The sequence below is a fragment of the Gymnoscopelus braueri genome (genome assembly GCF_963280865.1).
Source record: "Gymnoscopelus braueri genome assembly, chromosome: 19".
Classification (NCBI taxonomy): Eukaryota; Metazoa; Chordata; class Actinopteri; order Myctophiformes; family Myctophidae; genus Gymnoscopelus; species Gymnoscopelus braueri.
The window spans coordinates 31741826-31767477 of NC_137621.1; the positions used below are offsets into that span (position 1 = coordinate 31741826).

The following is a 25652-nucleotide window of genomic DNA, read 5'->3' on the forward strand; positions in this document are numbered from 1 at the left end:
CTATTATGTTTGTGCAGGTCAATGACATTTCTTAAAGACTTTATAGCCAATCAGCTCTATAATGTGATGATGAGGTAGGCCTATTGCTGTTAATGTAGTAATAGTGATATTTATAATTAGGTATTTGATAAGTTGCAGCCTTAAATATATAAATGACATATTAGCCAAGATTAAACAGATATTTACTGTAGAGCATTTGAAGGAAACTTGTTTAATGGGAGTAAATTAAATATTTTTTATGCTTTTGTGTTTTGTCTTTCATGGCAGGTAATCATAGAGTAAAAATCATATTTTGGCCCTCTATGTGTGCTTGGCCTAGACCTATTGCAATAAATTGACTAAATTCCACTTAACATATTTATGAATTAAAACAAAAATAAACTAAAGAATCTGATGTCAACAACTGTTGACATGGTCTAGTAAGTTAAACTATTATGTAAGTTGGAGCTAATGTTTGCAAAATTCCTGAGCACAACAAACATATTTTTGTGAATTTGGAGCTTTGACTCTTAAACGCTAAGCTACTTTACTTTTACTTTATTGTCTCCACCAGGCCGAAAGGCATGGCTGAGACTATGTTTTGCACCCTGTCCGTCCGTCCGTCCGTCCATCCGTCCGAGTGTGCATACGTCTGTGATCAGCTAATCTCCAGCAACGTTGGCTTGATGTCAGCGAAACTGTGCACATCACACTCCCTGGATGCCAGAGCTGAACCTCTGCCCCAATTTTTTCACATGGGCCTGTTATAGCGACACCAGGAGGCGGATAAAAAAAAAAAAACAGTAAATTTTTGAACAAAATGCCTGAAATCATGAACACAGCATGTGATTGCCGTGAAAAAACTTGCACACTGTATGCACACTACCTAGAGGCAGGGGCGGACTGGCCATTTGCATACCGGTCATATGCCCGGTATGCAAAAAAAAAAAAAAAAGATTATTACGGACATTTCCGGGTCGCGCGGCCCAATTATTGGTTACGTTAACGTTTGCGCTGGGATGCTTTCCAGCAGTGGCGTAATTTACACAGGGTTGCTGGGTTAAAACAGTGAAACGCCCACCCCCCCCCACCCCGTTGACAAAACGGTCCGGGGGGTGGTGGGCCGGTTCGGACCAAAATGCCAGGGCTCAATTTTGGTCCCAGTCCGCCCCTGCCTAGAGGCCAAGGAAAAACCACAGCCCTCCATTTTTCACATCTGCCTTTTATAGCGCCACCAGGAGGCCGACTTCTGTAAAACACATTTTTAATATTACTACTATTACTACTACAAATTTCACGCAAATCGGTACATGATCTCTATAGTCATGTGATCAAGACGGATCTGTTTGATTTTTCATATTCCATCCTGATTGGCTAAGATTGACATCTTAAGTGTGCAGGAGTGGCCCGTTTTGAACAAAATGTTGCAAGTCTGAAAGCAGTGTCTGATTGCGTGCACATTTGCACTACATTGAGGAACAAATGCCACCCTTTTTACATTGCCCTATTATAGTGCCACCAGGAGGAAGTCGATTTTTGCACACTTTTTTTTAAATATTACTCCTACACATTTTGTCCAAACATCATGCAAATCAGTACACATTATCTCTACAGTGATCAAGATGGATCTGTTGGATTTTTCATATTCCATCCTGATTGTCGAATTCCGAACATTGCTGGCCCACAATAACCTACCTGACCTGGCGGAGACCTGTGCTCCGAGGAGCGCTTTTCCTAGTCTACAACACTACACGTCCTGCAGTGATCGGAGGTTATATTGGTACTATGGCGTCGGGTCGAATGTCTTGTACAGAAAAGTTGTTCAAAGTTGTAGTTATTGGAGACGTGGGAGTTGGAAAGAGCAGTGTAATCTTCCGGTATGTCCATAACCGTTTTAACAAAACATATAAAGCATCTATTGGTGTTGACTTTGCTCTCAAAACAATTGAGTGGGACAGGAAGACAGTGGTGCGTCTGCAGCTTTGGGATATTGCAGGTGAGAGCGACGAGGCTGTGTATAATTAGACATTTAGAATAGACTAATAATAGAGAACAAAGTTCATACCTATGAATAACATGGGCTATATAATATAGCCCATGTTATTCATAGGTATGAATATGTATTCAGTTGTTGTTCCCTAGCGTAAGCAGCTTGATCGTGTTGTAGGCTAAACAGTTATAAATATATTTGAGTCCAGCCTTACTGCATGGCTCTGGCATTATATTGGTTCAAAGTTCGAAATATCATGCAATGATTAGGTCTACAAAGTACACTGTAGCCCACTTTGCTGCGTTTTTCAGACCCATAGCATGGTAACTTCCTACAAGACAAGTAACACCAGCAATCGTTTTTCTCAGATCTAATTTTAGTCTTACAGTGTCCATGGAAACATGCCGAGATTTTCTTTCCTTTCAGGCTCACTCTGTAGCCTACCATGCATATTTATGCATAACATAGCATACATACAAAAGATATGTGGCCTAAAATAATGGCCCATATTGAAGATATAATTAATACTGTACATATTTGTACATTTTAGGACGAAATTGTCATTTGTTATTTGTTATATAGAATAAAATCCTTGTATGTCCCATTTCTTCAAGGCCAAGAGCGATGTAAGAATCTATCCAGGGTGTACTACAAGGAGGCAATGGGAGCATTAGTTGTATTTGACATAGCTAAAAGGTCCACTTTTGAGTCTGCCTTGGAGTGGAAGCAATGCCTAGATAGCAAAGTAGTCTTGGACAGTGGAAGCCCAATCCCTGCTGTTCTCCTGGCCAACAAATGTGACACAACAGAAGGAGACAGAGAACTACTAGCCACCACTCTTGACCAGTTCTGTAAAGAGCACAACTTCCTAGGATGGTTTGAAACCTCAGCAAAGGTGTGTGTAATATTTATATGTATCTTCATTAGTGACCAGAGAATCTCTGCATGTGTGTAATCACTGCAGCATAAGTTCTGTTTGATCTTTTAACCCTGATCATAAAATAACTCATAAAATGTGTGCAAACATTAACATAAATCACAGAAGTCATGCTTTAGATCTTTGACCTTTACCTTTAGGGATATAGTATTGGAACTGGAAGCTGTCACACTGCACACAGCGAAACACTTTGAATTAACAAAGGCATAAACCATGTACTGAAATCCACGTTTCCCTGTCTATTTATAGGACAATATAAATATTGATGAGGCTGGTGCCTTCCTTGTTGAGAACATACTGCGGTGTGACAAAGACCTGTCCAATGAAGAAACCCACGGGGACAGCATCAAAGTGAAGGCACATGGGGCTATAGGCCTACAGAGTAAACTGGCATGCTGTTTGGGACAAAGGACAAAGAGTTAGAGAGACACACAAATGTGGTTATTGGTTAAATGCTCCTCCCTGACCGATTGTTTGACATGGCACAATAATGAAACTACCCAGCTACAGTGTGTTTTGTATACATTTGTCATGAATATACACTGTACAGACAGTATGTCAGAATTGTAATGTTGGTCTGAGTGTTACACATAATCAGAGCTGTTTTGTATCTTTTGAGGTATTTGTACTTTACTTGAGTATTTCCAATTTCCAATACTTTTACTTCTACTCCACTACATCAGCATCTCAGAGGCAAATATTGTACTTTTACTCCACTACAATGAAAATTGTTACTTTTCAGATGTAAATCATGATATTATGAAACATACATTAACCACTTTTGCCCTATTTTATACCTAGGCTATTTGAAAATAGCCGATCTACAAGCTCACAACGTGTTGCAGCGCGACACGTTGTGAGCTTGTAGATTTGCTATTTTCAAATATTTTAGTACTTTTACTTTTGGTAGCCTACTTTAAGTACATTATGATACCAATACTTTTGTACTAAGTAAATTTTGAATTCCGGACTTTTACTTCTAAATTTTCTAAATTGCAGTATTGATACTTTTACTTAAGTAAAACATTTGAGTACTTTTTCCACCACTGCATCTATGTAGTGTCTATGTAGTGTTTCACAATGCTGGTATGCTGTGCTGTGATGTGCCGGGCATTACACAAAACTGGCACCATTAGAGCTGGTTTCTTCCATGGTGTGTGAACTCTGTGGGCTGTCTCATAAACACCTCTGTTGAAACGATAGAGCTCATTTCTCTGATAATCCACTGATACAGTCAGCATCCTAATAAACAGATCAGCATGACACACAGCCTGCTGAGAAAGGTCTGTTTGACACTCCCTGTGTACGCAGGAGGACGTGGTCACTGATGACCTACTATAATGTGGAGCCAGGATCCTATAAAAATTGCATTATATGAAACAATAGATGAACAAGAAAGAACAAATTATATTTGATTCTAAAATTTAGTATTTACTGTATCTCTAAACTCTCAAGTACTGCTTAATTGAGGACCCACTCCATCTTTGCACTAGCATTACTTGTCTGTTACAGTGTACATCCCATGCATATCATTATCTCCTAATCACTTTGCTGTGTGGGGAGCCAAGAGCAGGCGATTATCATACACTGGCACTGCAGCCAGTCCTGATATGACCAATAGTAGAAAAACATTCCAGCTTGACCTGGTTTTAGGGAGAGAGAGGGTGGGGGGGGGGGGGTATTTGAAAAATGCAACACACTGCTTCACCCTCCAGTGGGGACTGTGCTTTGTTATAAGGTGTGTAGAGGGATCCAATAAAAATGTTTTTTTTAATGCAGAGAGAAAAGAGAATGACAGACAGAGAGAGAGGGGGGAGGAGGAGAGAGACTGTATGAAATAGAACACGTTCTGTATTGTAACGCAAAACTCAGACAATTAGTCCATGAGCCAGAGCCCCAAAATTGAGCAATGATTATCGAAAGAGTGGGCAAAACCATACCTATATTAAATTGTTCATAGGGTCAATACGAGTAAATAAATATATGATAACCTTTCCACAGGAGCAGCTTTTTCATGGTTATCACACATTTTGTTATTTTCCCCATACGTTCATGACAGGTGAAAAAATGACAAAATTTAAAAAAGAGTTATCATAATGAAACTTCCTGAGTTGATTACTTACATGAAGACAATGATTTATCGTATTACAAGTTTTCTGAAATTGTATATTTAAATATGCAAATTAGGCATTAGGAAAATATGCCCACATTTGCATTACTTTCCAGAATCAACATTGGAACATTGGACAAAGCCAGAGTCAACATACTTATTTCATTTTGATAAGATGTTGGAGTCAAAGGTTTTTAACGAGGGAATATTCAATATCTGGCTCAATTTTGGGGCTCTGGCTCATGGACTAAATGTCTAATTTGCATATTTAAATATACAATTTCAGAAAACTTGTAATACGATAAATCATTGTCTTCATGTAAGTAATCAACTCAGGAAGTTTCATTATGATAACTCTTTTTTAAATGTTGTCATTTTTTTCACCTGTCATGTACGTATGGGGAAAATAACAAAATGTGTGATAACCATGAAAAAGCTGCTCCTGTGGAGAGGTTATCATTTACTCGTATTGACCCTATGAACAATTTAATATAGGTATGGTTTTGCCCACTCTTTCGATAATGAAATCTTGGCTCATGGACTAAATGCTTTTACTCACCACACCATTTGTGGTGACTTCCAACAGAAGAACAGTTAATTTTCTGTTCCCCTTGGCAGTGCAACATATGTGCAACTGTTGTACAGCAACTATGCAGTAAGAAGTACCTGTAAAATGATTTAATCTGTATTATAAATGTTTGTGCTACTTTTTAATGAATGGCCTGTATTGTATTCAACACTGCATGTTGCTTTGTGACACTGTCACATTCTGTTGCAATAGTTAACTAATCCTGTGATAGTGAAGTATCAATAAAGACGTTCATGGCTTATCCAATTATTACTTGGATCTGTAGACATTTTATTTGGCACTGCTTGTGTCCACAACAAGGGAGTTTTGTGCCAACGCTGCAATCCGGAACTTATTCTTCTAATGAATACGATGTTATTTTAACCCATCTGTATTTTAGAATATGTACAATATAACTAGCACATCTGTAGTGGAGTGGTTGGAGGTGGTTTCCCTACTATTCCATGGAGAAATGTAGACCCTGGCCTCAATGAGTTCTGGGTTTGAATCATGGGTAGGATATAAAAGTTATGGATTGCAGCTTTAGTTAGTTTAGTAAGCGTAGTTACACTGCACTGAGACACGTTCTTTACCACTTCTAGCAATATAGCCTACTATTTTACCTTGAAATAAAATTAAAATATTCATAGAGTCAAAGTCATTTCAGTCTCGCAGCGAGAAATAAACCATTAATCAGATTAATTATTTAAGAATTTGATTAAATCGGAGATAATATTTTATGAACTTTTTTGAGACAGAGACCTTGTCCTTTATGTTCACTGACATGATGTATATTGTAGGGGATATTTTTACACAACCATTTGTTCTTTGCTGTCCTGTAGTTTTACTTTGCAGTGTCCTTGCTGTGCGTCTTGGGATCTGCTCTACATCCAGGCTGCTAGGTACAGTACACCTATAGCTACTCAATAGCTCTTGTCCATATTTGGGCCCTGTACACATGACAAGATGTCAGGGACTCTAAAGGAGTATATATCGCCAGTTTGAGATACATTTTAAATAAATAAAGCGCTTCAAAATCCATCCTGCAATATCTGTAAACTACCTGTTGGATGTAAATTCTGTAAATTACATTTTTCAAAGGACTTAAAGAAGTCCAGACCCCCCCGCCTCCTCACACACACACACACACACACACACACACACACACACACACACACACACACACACACACACACACACACACACACACACACACACACACACCAACACACACACACACACACACACACACACACACACACACACACACACACACACACACACACACACACACACACACACACACACACACACACACACACACATTGTGAGAGTCTCACTTTGAGACAAAGTTCTTCTTACTTTTTTCCAAAAATATGTATTTAACCTTGAATACTTCTTCTTTAATAAACCACATTACTTGGCTATATAGCATTTATGCAGGTTACTAATAATGCTCAGGTGAACTGCAGCAAGACACAGTTTACCTTGTGTGGAAAGTGTGCCCTCAGGGAAAGTGACTGAGAAGCAACACACAACTTCTAATTATGGATATATGTCCCAGATACTAGAGACCTAGATTCTGGAGTCAAACAGGGATGCTGGCCCCAATACATCTCACATTGGACACAAAAAGATCAGGTACATAACTAACATTTATTTGTTGTTGTTCATAAATGGGATGCTCTGAATTATAGTCCCGGTTTCTGTATCCTATTAGGCTAATTGTGCATTATTAATATTAGCCTATTTTCTCTGGCTTCCAGTGTGGATTGAAATATTTGATTGCATTGTATTAAATGTTCAAAATTGTGAGGTTGTCGATTATAAATAAGAGGCAGAGAACAATATACATCCACGATGAGACCATTATTGAAGAGAGTGACCCATTATCTTTCACTTCAATTTACTAAATGTTCTTTCACTCAAACAAAACACAGTAGAACACAAAATTGTCAGATACTGTATAACAAAAATAATGTATAGCTTTCTATTGTATGGAAATGACTAAATATCCTGGCAATATACCACAATTTAAACTGTGTAAAATATCAGTATAGTAGACTATGATCGATCAAAATTATATTTGTCCCCAACCTATTCAAACCAGCAGACACGGCATGTGTCGCTGTCCATGTTGCTGAATTCTGGCTGTCATCATACAACGCCCTATGTGCAAACTGCTTACTCTGACAATGTTGGTACATTCCACCATCTAGTGTGCAAAGCTTGTATTTGCAGAGTCTGCGAAAAATTACCACATAGGCAGATAAATATTGAGGAATCAAGAGGATGCAGCGCATGATCCTCAACATTTATCCGCTAATGTGGTCATTCCTATGCACTTTAAGTGCAAGAGTAACATTGGCAGGGAGGAGCAGAGCTTTGGTTTGGGATCCAAAAGTATGAATGCTGCACAGATAAATGTGACCGAATCACTTAAAACTCCTACTGTATACCTCCCACCACCACCACCCAACCAACCAAATACCTAACCTGACTCTGCCAGATGGGGGCGGTATTGAGTAACTACGTTTCTCAAGACAGCATACCTGAGAAACAAATGTGTGACGTAAGCTTCTTGGATCTGGAAGCGTCAGGTTACCAAATACCTACCTACCCACCCACCCATCCACACGCTCGCGCGCACACACACACACGCGCACACACACACACACACGCGTGCGCGCGCACACACACACACACACACACACACACACACACACACACACACACACACACACACACACACACAGCCTAGATGCACTTCTCAATTACAGAAGGGATAAATATCAAACTTTATACATACAAAAATCTAACTTTGTTAGGTTTATTTATATTTTTGTGAATGACATATGACATATGACAATAGCCAGGTGGTGTTGCTCGTGGGCCGGGAAAGGAGGGGAAATGACCCATTTTCCATAAACACAATAGAATATGTACAAAAAAAGACTTCCCATATTGTATAAAGCGACTATTGTTTGCTTGTATCAAATTTCAGCATAGGGCCTTTTGAGGATGGCCCTCACTGTGGAATATTTGTTACACTCGATTTATTTTTAAACAAATGTAATCGCGCAGTTACTTGACATAGTAATTAATAGAAGATATATATAGCCTTTATAGCCTAATGCCTATTATATCAATAAATTCAACTAGCAGCAGCTACTGTACTCTAGATCTAGATCCCATAATCCGGAGGTAAAGTTGCGCTGATTGGCCAGTTGGCCACTTGGTTTTTAGGCAACATTGCCGGACCATTAGGCCTACACAAGTTTTCAAATGTATAAAAAACTTTTATTACTTTTATTAAATAGCCGATCTACAAGCTCACAATGTGTTGCATTGTGACGCTTGTGAGCTTTAGATCGGCTATTTTCAAATGGCCGAAATGGGCTGAAGTGGTTAATATATGTTTTGTAATAATAATCTAAATCTACAAAGTAACAGTAACTAACGTTTTCAAATAATTGTAGGGCAGTAAAAGTATATTTGCCTCTGAGATGTAGTGGAGAAGAAGTAAAATAATTGTAAATTGGAAATCCCCAAGTAAAGTACACAAATACCTCAAAATGTTACTTAAGTACAGTACTTGAGTAAATGTACTTAGTTAATTAAAGTTTCCACCACTCCACGCATGCACGCGCACACACACGCACGCGCACACACACACACACACACACACACACACACACACACACACACACACACACACACACACACACACACACACACACACACACACACACACACACACACACACACACACACACACACACACACACACACACACACACACACACACGCGCGCACTGGATAGCTGTCAAAAAAAATTGGACACGCGTTTGGCTTCCTCCTTTGCCTGAAAGGTTGCCTGACAACCAAGCAACCAGCCAATCACAGCGCAAGCGTCCCTCCAGGTTATGGGTTCTATACGCTAGCCATCTCATCCGGGTGCCCGTGTGGAGCAGCGCAATCAGCGCAGACTCAAAATACGCTGCAGTTCACTGTGAGTGTTGCCATGTCCGCCTATTATAAGCGACTTTGGGCTTCTTTTTCTGTAGAGTTGCTGGTAAAAATTGGTAGTTGCGGGTTGCGTTTTTTTGGGCTTGTTTCTAAAGTCAAGTGTGCTTGTTTATTTAAGCTTGCTTCCATTTTTTTTGCAATTTTTTTTAAAACCAGTGGTTCTACAATTTACAATTTAGGCATTTAGCAGACGCTCTTAATCCAGAGCGATTTACAGTAAGCAAGGAATTGCTCTATCAGTTTTGTGCTAGGGACTCCCTAGCACAAAACTGATAGAGCAATCAGCATTTGTGTTTTTAGAATGTTTCCAAAATGTCTTATTCTAAATATTACACATTTTATTGCAAGAGTTTTTGAAAATAGCAATTTAATTGGCTATTTTCAAATAGCCGACGCATATATAATAGGTTTAAAGTGCTCACCATGTGACCTAAAGTCGCTTCTTTTGGGCTTGTTTTCATAGACCTGGCTGCTTGTTTCTCTCTCAAAACCTGTCAACACTGTTCACTGCGTTTCCGTAGCCAGTTTGCTACCAGCTGAAGCCCTGGGAAACACACACAGCGCACGGAAACCATTGCGAATCCGATCGAATAAATAACGCCAAAAACTGGCCACACAAATGGCGGATTAACACGAACAGCGGAGAAGACTTCATGACTCAATGTAAATGGGGCATAACGTGGGTGCTTTTGGACAGTACGTTGTGGCAACAACCCCCCGTAACATGTGAGATTAAAACAGAGCCAGATATTAACTGCTAGCTATAAGCGGCTACCCTCCTGTCAATTTATATGGTAGCGACCAGTTGGTCTGTTTTTCCTGTTTAATTCTCGTCTGTACCGAGGGATAAAATGAAGAAGTTTAACATTAGGAAGGTGCTGGACGGCTTGACGGCGGCTTCCTCGTCCTCTGCAACGACTCCACCAACCAGGGAGAACGATGTGATCCAAGAGACCCTGCAATCCGAGCATTTTCAGCTCAGCAAGGTGGGCTTTCCGTTAAGCAGCAGTGTTGCCATGTCAGTTTATAAGTGACTCTGGGCTTATTTTTTCTGTGAAGTTGCTTGTAAAAGTAGCTGGTTGCGGTTTTTGTGGGCTTGTTTAAGTACTTATTTTAGGCTTGCTTCCACATTTTTACATTGTTATTTAAACCAGTGGTTCTTAAATATGTTCATGAAATGTTTTGTGCCAGGGAGCATTTGTGTTGTTAAAATGTTGTATTTTATTTTATTCCAAATATTCCACATTTTATTGCAAGAGTTTTTGAAAATGGCAGACAACGATGCGTTGCATTGCGTTGCGTTGTGAGCTTGTAGATCGGCTATTTTTCAAATATCCGATGCATACAGGACAGGTTCGAAGTGCTCATGTGGCCTCTCATGTTGTTGCTTCTTTTGCGCTTGTTTTCCCATACCTGGTTGCTCGTTTCTCTCGCAAAACCTGGCAACACTGGTTAATAGCAGCCAACATACTGCTGCCGGACGACCGACACACAGTCAGATGACAGACAGCAGCGTGACCAATACCAATTTTGTCCTAATCTGTCAGCATTGGTTATTGGGAAAGAGAACGGCTTTATTGCATGATGCACGCTGCTGCTGCTGCACTCATATGTATTGTGGTTTATTTTTAGGCATAGGTTTTGCTGTTCATGGTAACAGGATATGAGGGGACCTCGGTATTAAATTGGCTGTTTTGTCCAAAATGTAAAAAAATGAAATATTTCGAAAATGTTTTTAAGTAAAGTATACTTGATTAGAACATGCTTAAACATTCGACAATTAAGGTCTAATATTTCTACAACTGTTACAAAACCTGTATATCCAGTCATTTTGGGGGGGCTTAAACAAGAAGTTGAAGGATAGAATTAAGTCTGACAATGATGTACCGTGCATGTTCACATCATGTATACTTTACATTACTTAAGACCATTTTTTAAATATATATATATAAATATATATTTAATAAAAAAAACATTTTGGACTTAATAGCCAATTTTACATCAGGGTGCCCAGATGTCCCTAGTGCCCACCTATCCTATTTTAATCAGCTGACTTGGTCACTCATGCATGGCTGCTATTTACCATGGTTGTAGCAGCCAGGCTGTTGTATTAACCATCATAGATGTTTGCGTTGCATTGGATTTTTGCTTCGAGCCATTGACTTAGCCAGCTAGGCTAACCAGAAACACTGCAGCCTGCTGATCAAGCAGGAAATCTCTCATCTCTCAAGTTATCCTTAACCCTCATGTGGTCGCTTGTTTTTGACCCCCCCCCCCAAAAAAAAACCGATAGTAATGGTAGTGATAATGCATACTTTCCCCAATCCTGTTTATTGGCTCTCTTGGGCATTCACTTGCAATTGGACTGTGCTGAAAATGTTACATCCCTGAGTGCCAGCCCACCAATGCTCTAGATGAGATCAGAGTAGGTCAGGTCCCCCAGGTTACAGGGGCAGGGCAGCATTAGGTATTACATAACCTGACAGCAAGCTGTGTGTTTGGATGAGCCAAAGTGGGCTGGGCAAGGTTGTGTCAATCCTAAACAACCTAGTCAAGGATGCATGAGGGCTTTGACATTTCGGCCTGTTTTTAAAGCTGCATTGAATTGCTGAGTGTGTCATTCTAATATGGCCACTGTAATCAGATGCATCATACTATGCATGCAAAATAATGTTTAAACTGGGAAAGTGTGGCTTGAAATTAACATTTTGAATGCATATGCTCTCAAAATGTGCTCTTAAAAGAGTAGATGATATTTCTGTTCTTGTATTGCCCTGGCCGTTTTATGTTATTACATTTAGCTTTGAAGGAGATTTGAGACAATTCCCAGTTGATGGATTGCTCTGATGGCAGTTATGCTAATATACATTTCCATTTTTCTTCCTCCAGTTGTGGCAGCTTTGCGTCACCAAAAAATAAATAAAATGTTTGACTGTGTTGTGTCCGATGATGGATTAGTCTAGTTCTAATATAAATTGAATTTGTGCTCTTTCCTAACAGACTGTGCGTCATGGCTTCCCACATCAACCGTCATCGATGGCTTTTGACCCTGTGCAGAAAATACTGGCCATTGGGACACAGAGTGGAGCTTTGAGGCTGTATCCTTTTTTATCTAAGGGCAAAAGTATATAAAGAAAAACAGACAAGCAATACATTTCTATCATGAAAAGTCTGCATATGATACTCCTCTTCTCAACCCCTCCAACCTTAGACAAACACTCACACACACAAATGCGCAGCACAAACCCAAGCCTCAACTTCTCATGTTCCACATTAGTTCTGCTGCAAACATTGTATAATCAAGCTGGCCCCATAAACATGTTTATCATCAGAGGATTCATATAGCACGTGACCTTTTTTCCTACTCCTGTCAGCTGGCATTAGAAGAAGAGAACAAAAAACAAACTTGGGGTGAGGGAAAGTGCTGGTCACAGTGGCAGGCAGAGCTAGCATGTGTTTTCTGTGCAGCCACAGTAGCAGCCGCCTCCTCTGGTAGGACCAAGGCTCATTAGCGGCATCTCTGCACTCTGCAGTAGCATGAACAGCTCCTCTGCCATATGCCGAGGAGCCAACCTCATCAACTGTGCTGCCCAGCCCATGCCAGAATGCCACTTCATATGTGCTGTAAACATCACTGGTCCTGCTGTGCGCCAATGTCAAGCCCATGCTCAACGTGCACACAATCAAGTTGCTGCCATGCTGGAAGGCTCTCAGGCCGCTGGGAAGACGGTTTTTGATTTGTGTTTATATTTGCACATACAAATCAGTTTTTTAGGCGCTAATTGAGCAACTTGCATGAGTTAAAGCAACGGCAGCAATATAATAGTCTGATTACAGTATTCCAAAATGTAAAGGATCACTAAGGGTTCATTTAACAAAAATTAACAGTTTTTTTTACTGTGTATCATGCTGGTTATTTCACTATTTGTTTTTTATTATTTATGGAGGATTTCAGATGGTTTTATTTTTTACCGTATCTGCTTATGTAGATTATTGTTAGAGGTGGATCCTGTCCTTGCCTTTATCCAGTCTTGAGATTAAGAGAGCATTGTGTTTACAGGGGAAACTCCCAACAAACACACACTGCTTCCATGTTGTCCTAATGTGCACGTTGGAACTGATGGGATTACTGTCATTCAGGCAATTGGTCCATTTATCAAAAGACAGGCTGTATCGATCCACCTCATTGCCCCTGGAGTTTGGAAACGCTGCCACAGCTCAGTAGTAGACATAAACTCAATGAGATGTCTACAAGCAATAAATGTCTACTTTTACAAGATCTGTCTTTTAGTACAGTGTTTTAATCAGTACATAATTGCGACATTTCCCCGATTCCACATAATCGGTTTATCTTTAGCTGCTCTTGGCCATTAAAAAACACAAACGGTGTTCTGTATTTTTGGGTAGTTGGAGCCAAAGCAAAATGAAACATTCAAAGTGCTGATGATTGAATGTACATGCACACATACTACAATGCCACTATAGACAGATTTTCTCTCAGGTATATTTAGGTGCTGGTAGAGGATGTCATGGCACTGCTAGTTAGACTGTATTATTTTTAAAACTACAAACAATCAGTATGGCTTTTTACAAGGTTGCTTAATAGAACAACTTTACTTATCTTTGAGCTAGTGTGATTAACACAAGTTCCTGTCCAGATGATTATCAGTTGGCTATAAGTGAAAAACTGAGCTGTTGAAATGTCACTTGGTGAACCGTGCTGGTGAACCAAAAATGAGGAAGTATTCATCTACAAGATGGTGGTGTTGTAGTGATGTATTTGTATTTCCGCTAAGCCGGGGACGGAGATTATGTTTCTGCCCCTGTCGATGTCTGTGTGTACACAGCTAATCTCGCAAACCGCTGGACAGATCAATGTCAAACTTTTCGTGCACACCACCAGTAGGCCAAGAAATGTATACCTCCTCAAATTTTTCAGATCAGCCTCCTACCACGCATTTTGGCCTTTAACTCTTGAACTATAGGTTGTACAGTCAAAACCTTTCCCCTGGATATCCTTTGATCATGATGCAACTCCCCATATAGGCCATACCCATTTCCTAACTACGTCTCTGGGCATTTTCTTCAAAACACACTTTTTTGCTACTACTATAATACTAAAAATGACTCTTTGGAATCCTTTGATAAACGTACTGTATATAACTCAGATATTTCATATTCCATTCTAATTGGCTATAATTGGCATAATTTACAATAAATGCCAATGCATTGTACGATCGACCCCAAATTTGAATCACACATTGAGGGGCCTCTAAACAAAGCAGAGCCAAAAGCGATCTCTCTTACACCCACAACACTGGTTGTTGGAGAAACATGACAAATCTCCAAATTAGGTACAAATGATTTCGAAGTTATGTGACAATGACCGTCAAACTTACAGTTAACAAATATTCCGTGCTGTATGCCTGTTCTAGAGTACAAAGACCTGACTTAAATCACAGATATTTGCAAAACTGTGTCAGTTGGCAGAAGAAGAAAATTTAGCACAAAGACAATAGGTTTACAGCCCTTCAGGCTTGAACCCCTAATGAAATATTATAACAGCTGAGACAAAAGAAAATTGGGCTTATAAAACTGTACATCAGTTCTGCCAACCACTCAAACTTTGGCCGTATCAGATAATGTGTGTAACTTATTTGCAAGATGTTGTTGTGGGCTTAGGCAAGGGTCAGTATGACTTGGCTTATTGTGCCTCTAAGATTCTATTTTGAGTTTGACTTTTGAGTTGTTTATGAGAAGTGAGGTGCAGAGCATGTGAACAGTTTGTTCACATGATGCGTTATGATGTGGTTTTAACATGGAGCTGTTGCCTGTTTTGTGAATTCAGACTGACGCTAATCATTATCACTCAGTCAGCTCAGTACACAAGGAAGAGGAAATATTCTGCCACAGTGATAAAATCTTGGTTTGGTTTATCTTTCTACTTTTCTGCTAGCCTAAAGCACCCAGACAAACAACCATTAGCCTACCTACAGTACATTGTGGTAGAGACATTGTAAACACCAGGAACATTTACAGTTTGTAGGAATTTGTGAGTTGGTGTCTGGTTGGTGTACTGTACAGTAACATAATACAGCGAGAGTAAATGGACATTAACTTGTGTCAATAAAATATAAACGGACGACATAGTTCTCAGTGTCAATACCACTTAATTAACATTTTCATTAATTTATGACATAGTCATATTCATTTTCTTTTCTATTTATTGTGTGATGAGTTCTGGGAACCTCTCAGGGTTTTGATTCTCCGCTTGAATTGCATTTCTCAAATATTGTATATATTCTGTTGTACGTGTTTTTTTAACTGTTAAATAAGCTAAATGAAAATGCTACTGTAATGTTACTACTCGGTGTGTGCTGCGACGTGTCGGCTTGTAGATCCGCTATTTTACGTGTGTGACACAGGCACACGACTGAACTAAGTATGAATCAGGCTTTAACAGCACAAACAAACCACTGGACAGTGGACAGCGGACGGCAACTTAGTTGATACATTACACATTTTCCTGATTAGACTGCTCCTCTATTCCTTAGACAACGTATTCACACCATTAATGAATCCCAGCATCACTGTGGTTGAATGGATGCTCAATACACATCAATAATTACGACAAATGTTGTGCAGAACTTGGCAGAGCCAGAAGCTCGAGCTAGGTAGGTAGTAAAGGTCAGCGGTGAAAGTGATGTCGGTTGCCAATGGCCTGTGGCTGGCGCCAGTGTTTAGGATTTTATAGTATGTCTGTGTTTGTGTCTGTCCTTCCACAGAAGGATGCTCAATCATGAGCCTGTGCTGAAAGACCCCACCTTAGTTTGTTTAAGGCACTGTGGGATTGTTTGAGTGTAGCTTTGGTAATCCTGTTAAGAGATATATTTGTTAATCCGGTTTGTACATATCTTTTATTAATCCTTTGTTCAGACATGTCATTACATTTGTGTCAGCTTTAACATAACACTGGAGACAACTGGACATTCCCAGAGCTGGGGAATTCTGTTTCTGTTTGTCTTTATGTTCTCTTCCTGATGCCTTTGTTTGCCATGCATGACTTGGCCTACATAACTCTGTCTATTTCATTGGAAATTTGAGTACAGGCTGTTGAGATACTGCTCCATTTTTGTTCCTCGAACCGGTTTGGAGCCCTGGTTTAAACCACTTCAGTCGGGTTGGATCTAAGTAGCAGGACAGCCTAGTAAGGTCGGCAAACGTACTTAACTGTATTGTTAGAAAAGTTACTACATAAAGATGTGGTATAACAATTGATAGAAAAGTATGTGGAATTAAATGCTACAGTGCACAAGGAAATACTTATGTAATCCTTTTTGTGCAGGCGTCATCCTTGAATGTTTCACTTAGAGGATATTTAGTTCATCAAAATGTTTCAAAAGAACATTTTATCTGGAGACAGTCATACTCCTTTACGAACAAGAGCTCTTTCATGGTTCAAGGTCTTTTAGAACGGACAGAAACAATGTATCATTTAAGGCATTTGAAACACAACTTTGTTTTGTTTTTTAAACGTGAGAAGTTTTTCTTCCAAAAGTTTCAAGAGGAAAGTTGAAAGAATGGAAATAGAACTATTTGTTCATCATACCTGATTTTATCAATTCAAAGCTATTGCTGTCCATATCCTACCGGGACTGTCAGTCAGCTATTGTAAATTATTTTAAAAATAATTTGTCGGGCTGGATATTATCGCTGGCGGGCCAGTTCTGGCCCACAGGCCGCCTGTTGCCTACCACTCCTAGGAGCCGCTAGCGGGGGCTCCATTCTGATGACAACAAGCTCATCGGCAGCAGTTAGGGGTTAAGTGTGTTTCTCAAGGACACATTGACACGAGTAGCCGGGGATCTAACCGGAAACCTTCTGATTCCAAGATGTCCATCTTTGAACCACCACATGATGTTGTCTTGTTGTTCTTGATATAACTTTCAACCTTTTTTGGAGAGCACAAAACATGTTCATATTGTGGTAAAAGGCATGACTACTATTGTCAGTCAGCTGAATGAATCAGCTGGTACTCGTTTCTTGTTCTTTTCTATAGCTTCTCCCACTTTGCTGGTTATACAGTAATGTTTATTCCAAGCATGATAAAGATAGTGCCATCTACCTAGTTACCTTTAGCCGCTGTGCATTATTATTTCTATGTGGTGTTCTCCACTGTAGACTGTAGCCCTAATAGTTGGCCGGATTGTTTTTGCACAGACAAATTTAGCAGGCAGCTAAATTACCTGTACTTTAGAGTCAAATGGATGGATGGATAGATGTGGCTTAGCCAAGAGACATGACCAATTTGCCATACAGGCTAATGCATACTAGAGATATTAATAAATGAGGAAGGCAGGTTATTAGTAGGTTTTTTCTTTCATCTTTTGGCCAAGTTGCCACCAAATGTCTGCTTCCATGAAGTCGTAGGCTGAAAAAAAAAAACCCAACAACAACCATTTGTTCTTTTATAAATTGAATGGGCCTAGATTTTGTTTGATATGATGACCCAACAACAATGCACAACCTTTTACCTCTTGTATTTTTGATCTTGTGTGTCGCTGGATTCAGATCTATTGCTGTTTTTACCTCTCCTCTGTTCCTTGACTGTGGTGAACTTCAGCTTTGGCCGTGCCGGTGTGGAGTGCTACTGCCAGCATGAGAGTGGTGCTGCTGTCATCCAGCTCCAGTTCCTCATTAACGAGGTTTGGTGTCATCCTCTGTTTGTCATTGGGGTGCATGTCTCATTCCCATGCAGCCCTAGCCTGCCTGCAAACACATTGTTTGTTTGTCCATCCATTCACCCAACCACTCGTCCCTCTGTCCAGTGTACACATCTGCCCATCATCCATTCTTTCAACAATCCACCATTTCCTCCTTCTATACTTCTTCTGTCCTTCCTTCCTTTGTTCCTTATGCTTTCCTTTCTTCCTTCGTTATTTCCTTCTGTACTTAAATCTTTCCTTCCTTCCATCTATCCGTCCATGTCCTGCTTTCTTGCTAGTAGGCAACATTACCACTACTTAGCAGTGCTTCTTCAATGTTTATAGGCCATGAATCTGCTCTTGCTGTGTGAAATGAGCTTTTAGTGAACAGATTGATTAAACAGTAATGTTATTTTTGTGACCTGGAGTCTCTGTAATGGTCTCTTAGTTTTGTGCTCATGTTCCTCTTGCATAACACAAAACCCCACAGTCATGCCACAGTATGTTTCATTTATACAGTGATAAAGTGGATGAAATTATTTCCCTTTTTTAAATTGTACCCCCAGGGGGCATTGGTGAGTGCCTTAGCCGATGACAGTGTCCACCTGTGGAACCTGAGGCAAAAGCTTCCAGCCATCTTGCATTCTCTCAAGTTCAACAGGGAGAGGTAAGAAGGGTTCATAAAAGATAACATCTGTTTATTTAAGGATCCCCATTAGCTGACAACTCAGCAGCAACACTTCTTGGGGTCCACATTTTATAATGACAGTAAATGAAAAGTCAGATTACAACCTTGAATTACATGTCAAAACAAATTGAATCAATTACAAAATGCCAAATTGCCAATGACACCCAACAACAATCATTGATGAGCCCAGTAAATTATATGAGCAGCTCACATGACAAGACAAATTGGACAACATCACTATTATGCCTAAGTCTTATTCATTGAAGTATGGTTTCAGGTACTACTTGAAAGATGTCTCACAATTAACATCCCAGATGTATGCTGGAGGATTTTTCCATAATTTTATAGCTCTGTACATGACAGCCCTGTAACTGTACTTCTGAACGACCATATGTGCTCTGCTCTCAAGTACAGACTGTGTCTGAATATTAATCTATCTAGTAAAATTGGTCGAAAGCCACGTTCAGGGGTCTTTACATGTGTAATAAAAATTGCAAAGGGACTTCTAGAATCGTGGAAACTTTTAAAAGCCACTAAAACATGCAGAGGTCATCTCTGTTTGCTGCAACATCAACTGAAAATGTCTGACACTGCTTTGGCAGATGGGAATGGCCTCTACCCTCAATACTGGCAGAACATTTTCCAACAAAAACCTGGTTACGTTGGCTGTCCACATCATCCATTTTGGTTGACAGTCTGTTCAATCTTTAATGGGGGTGAAGTGTATGAGGCAGGTGAGGAGACTGCTTAAAGAAAAGTCACCAGAGCAGTCGATTTTTTATAATTAGATTTTGGTCAGTCATGCACATCTCTAGTCCAGGAGCAGATGGGACTATGTACATAAATGATCTTTTGAGTGACCTAATGACAATAAACATACAGAAACAGCTTGACATAAGCAGAAAGGGTATGGTGGTAGGATGACCTAGCAGTTAGAAAGAGTCTGTAACCAAAAGCTCACAGGGTTTGCCTAACAGCCATGTATCCTGTCAATGTGTCCTTGAGCAAGACACCTGCTCTCTGTGGATAAGAGTGTCATCTAAACGTTTAAAACCACCCCGAAGGTGTGGGGTTTCCCACCCACAAAATGGCCTCTGTGTGAATATGGTCAATTGGAGGCAGCCATGGCAAAGCTGGACATACTCCAGCTTTATAACTGTTAATTGTCTGAACATATCTTGTTAATTTGCGCTCCATCACCAACAGCAAATCTCCAAAATGTGTCTAGAAATATGCATGCATGTGACACATTGATATTGTTAACTAAGTAATCTTTTAAATCCTGCTTTTAGTTTTTTATCTAAAAAAAGATGATAGACGAATCCTCTATTAACGCCTCTTTGTGGTCCTGCAGAGCTCAATGGGTAGAACGTTGCTGCTCTTTTATTGTCGGGGCTTTGTCTCCCACTGGGACCACCGTGCTAAAAATAATATGCACTCATGGTGCTCTAATGCGCTTTGGATAAAAGCATTCACCAAATGCCATATGTTGTGTTTATGACTACTGTATTCCACTCTACTGGCCTGCTCAGCTAGTAGACCCAAAGCAGGGATTTTCGAGTAGAAAACCGTTGTCATTCACCACTTGTGATGATAAGGGACAGGAATGATGAGATCATGAGCTAATGACAAGACTGGCTTGTTGTGATGGACACTGATCTCTGGTCTGGTCTTTGCAGGATCACGTGCCTCCATATCCCATTCCAGAGTAAATGGCTTTACATTGGCACAGAACGAGGAAACATCCACATCGTCAACGTGGAGTCCTTCACTCTCTCAGGCTACGTCATCATGTGGAACAAAGCCATTGAACTGTGAGTCTCTCCCAAGTTATTTTTCCCCCCCCTCTCTCTTTCGCTCACCCATGTCTATGTGGTTGAAGTGGAAAAACCGGAAAATAAACCCGGAAGTTGTTAAGGACAAAGGAATGTGCAATACTGTGCCTTCTGCTCCTAATGTGAGCTTTGGCCTATATAATGCCATCAGTGTCCGGTTAACGGAGATTAATACATATAATTAAATTCCCATAGTGTACTGTATGTGGCGATGGGTGGTTCTGTGACACCAGAATGTACTTTTGGAGGTTGGAGGATGTGTTTGATAATACCCAATGACATGCTCTATACCAGTGATTCCCAAACAATGGGTCGGGACCCATTTGGTTTTTTATGTGTCGTAAGTAAATCTCTTTTAAAAACAAATATAAAATAACTTCATACATTAAAAAAAATATTCTTATTTTTTTAAGAAATTGTGAAAATAGCAGATCTAGGCTTTTTTCTCAAGTTTGGGGCCCAGGGAGACATCAAACTTCTCTTTTGGGTCTCAAGCTAAAAAGTTTGGGAACCACTGCTTTATGCCATCCAAGTTACCCCTTGGTGTCCTGGACCGGTACAATAGGTGCTGACCTTAAATAATACAAGGGATTATTTCATCAGATGCTGTGTAATGGTAAAACATAATACTAGGAACTAAAATTGGAAATACTGTAAAATACCATTGCCTCGCGGTGAGGTTGCGGCTGGCATGTGATAAATTGCTGTCTTAGATCTTAGGCCTGGCAGTGTCATGGTGCTGAAGTACAGTGCCAACTCAAATTAATGCTTCAGATAGAGACGCTGGAGATGAGAAATGCTTTTCCCTGTCTGATTGTAGGGATGTAAATTGTAGACTGTTGTAGAAAAAGCCAAAGTGTAGAATCCTGAGTGTTCATTTAACTCGGAGTGTACAAATGTAACCAAATGGACCTGTAAGGCAGTGGTTCTCAAAGTGGGGTCCAGGAACCCCAGGGGTCCTTGAGGGGGTTCCAGGGGGTCCCCAGCAAAATGTGTTAATATAGCATCAAAATCAGTTTAACCGTTTAAACGCTATATACATCGGCTATTTGAATAGCTGATCTACAAACTCACAAAGCATCGTGATGCGACACTTGTAGAAAAAAAGATTAAATGTGTAATGCTTCTGAAATATTTTAAGAACAGATATTGTATGGCGATCCCTGGAGTCTGTCCGTGGTCAAATACATTTGGGGGTCTTTGACCTGAAAAAGTTTGAGATCCACTGCCGTAAGGGTCCATTTGACTACATTTGTACACTCAAATTTGGTTACGTGTCAATTTGGTTTCATTTGTACACTCTGAGTTACAAATGGATTAACACTATGGATTTTACTTTGTACTTATTTTGGTGTGCTATTTGATACTTATTTTGTTGTTTGTGTCTATTTTTTAACACACAATATTCCAGCATCAAGTTTATGCAGTTTGTGGCACTGGTTGACTAACTTTTTCCACACAGAGCTCGTCTAGCCCAACCAACAGAATCAAAACCAAATCCACAAACCTAAACATTAAATCAAATGCCTCGCTCATTTCTGAATTTGCAATTTGCCAGATGAGATAATATGGCCTTTTAAAGAAAATACAATTTGAATAAATCCTATACTGATGTATAATTGAGTTAACGTTAACGTTTTGATACACCTCAGTATATACATTTTGCCAACAATTGTATTCACTACATCATTGTTGATTAGACCATATTGACTCATCTGCAGCAGTAATAATGAGATCACTATCTTACTGGCGCCAGGCCACATTCGGTGGTGACACTGCAGTTAGACTAGACCTCCCCCCGGTGCCCCTTCTCGCTCTCTGTTGTCACGGCAACACTGTCTCTCCACACGCCGCTGCCGCTGCTGTAATCTCGCACAGACCCTCATTCGACCCTCTTTCTCAATCTGTCTTCCTGTTTGAACCTCCTGTCGTTCATCACATGCCATCTCCCTTTTCTCTCATATAGCAAAGTTTTAATGTATCTCTCGAGTGTACAAATGGAACCTTACTTGGCCATTTGGTTAAATTGTACACTCTGAGGATTTTACTGTACACTCTTTCTTTTCTCTCAGCTGGTCTGCTCTTTGAAATTAGCCGCTGTGTTCTTTTCTGTGACTTTCTTTTTTTTAACAACTTTTTTTATTTTTTTAATGTACCTGTCTCTATCTCAAATTTACTGAGCAATTATAGACTAAATGTCTTATTTCATTCTAGGGCTGCAACTATCGATTATTTTCTTAGTGATTATTCTATTGATGACTTTTTCAATTAACACATCGTGTGCCAGAGGTTTATTAAAATAGGGTACATCTAGGCCGTGCACCAAAGTGACCCGCGAGCGCACACCAAACCGCGAGCAGCAAAGTGAGCCGCGAGCCGCGCACCAAACCGACCCGCGAGCCGAAACACTGACGCGCGACACGTCGTTTTCAGATCCCCAGATGACAGTGAAGTCACAATTTAAGGACTTTTAAGATATTTTTAATACCTCAAGAAAGAAAAGAAAAAAGACTATTACTGCATCCAAACTAATCAACAAACTATACTATAAATACGGTCAAAATTGTGAAATAATATAAGAAAGAGGCGATCTACACGCAAGGCGTTGTGAGCTTGTAGATTAAAAAAAAACAAAAAACGACCTTGTAGATCTGCTATTTTGACTATGTATCTGTGGAACTGAGTTAAACTAAATTAAATGCCTCAACTCCTAATTCCAAGCGCTTCTCAGGGTGGGGGGTCCCCAGTTCAAATATGATTATTTTGGGGGGTCGCTGCCTGAAAAGATTGAGATCCACTGCATTAGGATATAATGTACACAGTCACACACACATAGAAGATATGGAGATTGGAGATCAAAGAAAACGATAGAAGGGGGGGGGGGGAGACGTGTAATTGGGGACCCATAAAATGTTTCTGGGACCCATTTGAATGACCACCTGTGGGTCCCGGGACCCATTACATTGAAAACCTAGCAACATCACTGCTGTAGAAGCCCCGACGAGGACGTGCATGTAAACAAAGCCTGCGTGCGAGACGGCGGAGGGTCCCGACTAACGCCTGGAACAATAATATTTCTAAAGCGATCCTCCATTGCAGAGTGATCGCCGATCAAAAACGGCTCATTTCCACCACGTTGAAAAGAAATAGGAGATATTAAGCTTTTAGTCAAGGAGTTAACATTGGAGCGGACGACCGGAAGCATTTTTGACATGGATCCACATCCGGCCTCTCCTTCTTAGAGACTCCTTGGAGGATCCCAAAGTTTCGTTAGAGCGCCCCACATGGGAAAAATATATAAAAAAAAACATTCGCCAAAAACGGTCCGGACCGTTTATGGCACATAGCGCATAGCTTCTCAAAAACGGTCCGGACAGTTTTTGGCACTCAATGTGTTAATCGACTAATCAAGAGGTTTTTATTTATTTATATATCAACAAATTGAGGTGAAAAAAGTCTAATTGATTTTGTAATCAGCTAAATCGATTAGTCTGATTAACTGTTGCAGCCCTGTTGGACTTAACACATTGATTGCCAGAATTATTTCAGAATTTTTGCAGTTTCATGCCAGGGTTTTTACATTGAAAAAAAAAAGTACTCAGGAGCTGAGATACAACATTTTTAAGTTTTAAGTTAAAAAGTTATGTTCTGATAGAGCTCGTTACTATAGAGTGTCCTGTCCATATAAAGGGTCTCCATGTCTCTCCAGCTCTTTATAAAACAGAAAATGTATTTTGTAGTTTTTTTCTTTTTTTTTGTAGTTTCATTTCCAATTTTATCCAACCAGGACAGAGAACTCAATCAGGATATAGATTAAACAAGTGAAATTGGAAGTGATGACACTAAGAAATGAGCAGACAAAATTTTAACTGGAACACTATTCAAATTAAGCTTAAAAATGGGTACTTTCTCCTGATTGGCTGAGATTTTGACACCTACCGAAAAATGTATTTTCTGTTTATTAAAGAGCTGGAGAGACGGGGAGACATCTGTTACTGAACAAACACTCTATAGCAATGATTACTATCAGAATATAGTATTTTAACCTTTTAACAAAATACTTTTTGTTTTAACCAAAAAATATCACTTACCCTACCTTTAACAAGGAAGTGGATAGGAGTCTAGATCTTCAACAAATCATATCTCCTTGGTCTTTGGGTGAAATTTCTTAAAAACGAGTTAACTCGATCTAGGCAATCAAGCGATGGATTCTAAAAACGAGTTAACTCGATCTAGGCAATCAAGCGATGGATTCTAAAAACGAGTTAACTCGATCTAGGCAATCAATGTGTTAACAGTCCATCTATACTACTGTATTTTGTAAGACATGTACATGTCTTTATATGATAAGCTTACATTCATACAGTATCACACTCCATATGTACTTCACTAAATTTCACCAGTGAATTTGTGACTATTTTATTCAAATTGATTATTTCTTTCTAATTGATTAAATTGTTCGATTAACTGTTGCACCCATTTGTCATTCTCTCTCCCTCTCTCCCTCCCTCCCTCCCTCCTGTAAAACCTCACAGATCCACCAAGACACACCCTGGGCCTGTTGTTCACATCAGTGATAACCCCATGGATGAGGGAAAGGTACCTCACAGCAGTACACTAAAACATACAAGTAGTGACATCAGTTAGTAATCTAGAACTGAAATTGTGCTGTTTTTCAGTAACCAATGTATCCCCGTCTCTCCAGCTCTTTAGAAAGGTGGGTTACAATTAATTTCATCCAGTCAGGAGAGAGAACCCCAGAAATACCATCAGTTTGTATTCCAGTTAAAAATGTGTTTGTTTAATCCCTT

General features: G+C 39.8%; 2 protein-coding genes across 10 annotated transcripts in view; both read left to right on the forward strand.

The window, feature by feature from the left end:
• Positions 1–1764: 1764 nt before the first annotated feature.
• rab32b (RAB32b, member RAS oncogene family) lies at positions 1765–3329 on the forward strand (the record flags this gene model as incomplete). The annotated part of the gene is made up of 3 exons (XM_080414271.1): positions 1765–1975; positions 2584–2864; positions 3156–3329. The coding sequence occupies 3 exons, from the start codon at positions 1765–1767 to the stop codon at positions 3327–3329; spliced, it is 666 nt and encodes a 221-aa protein (XP_080270397.1).
• A 6836-nt stretch (positions 3330–10165) lies between these two features.
• The window catches only part of stxbp5b (syntaxin binding protein 5b (tomosyn)), a 39946-nt gene continuing 24459 nt past the window's right edge, over positions 10166–25652 (forward strand). For all 9 annotated transcript variants that reach the window (XM_080414667.1, XM_080414671.1, XM_080414668.1 and 6 more), the window contains exons 1-6: positions 10166–10599; positions 12614–12711; positions 18237–18318; positions 18885–18985; positions 20686–20820; positions 25377–25440. In XM_080414667.1, the coding sequence (XP_080270793.1) occupies positions 10465–10599; positions 12614–12711; positions 18237–18318; positions 18885–18985; positions 20686–20820; positions 25377–25440 (615 nt within the window). In that variant the 5' untranslated portion in view covers positions 10166–10464. The remainder of the gene's footprint in view (positions 10600–12613; positions 12712–18236; positions 18319–18884; positions 18986–20685; positions 20821–25376; positions 25441–25652) is intronic.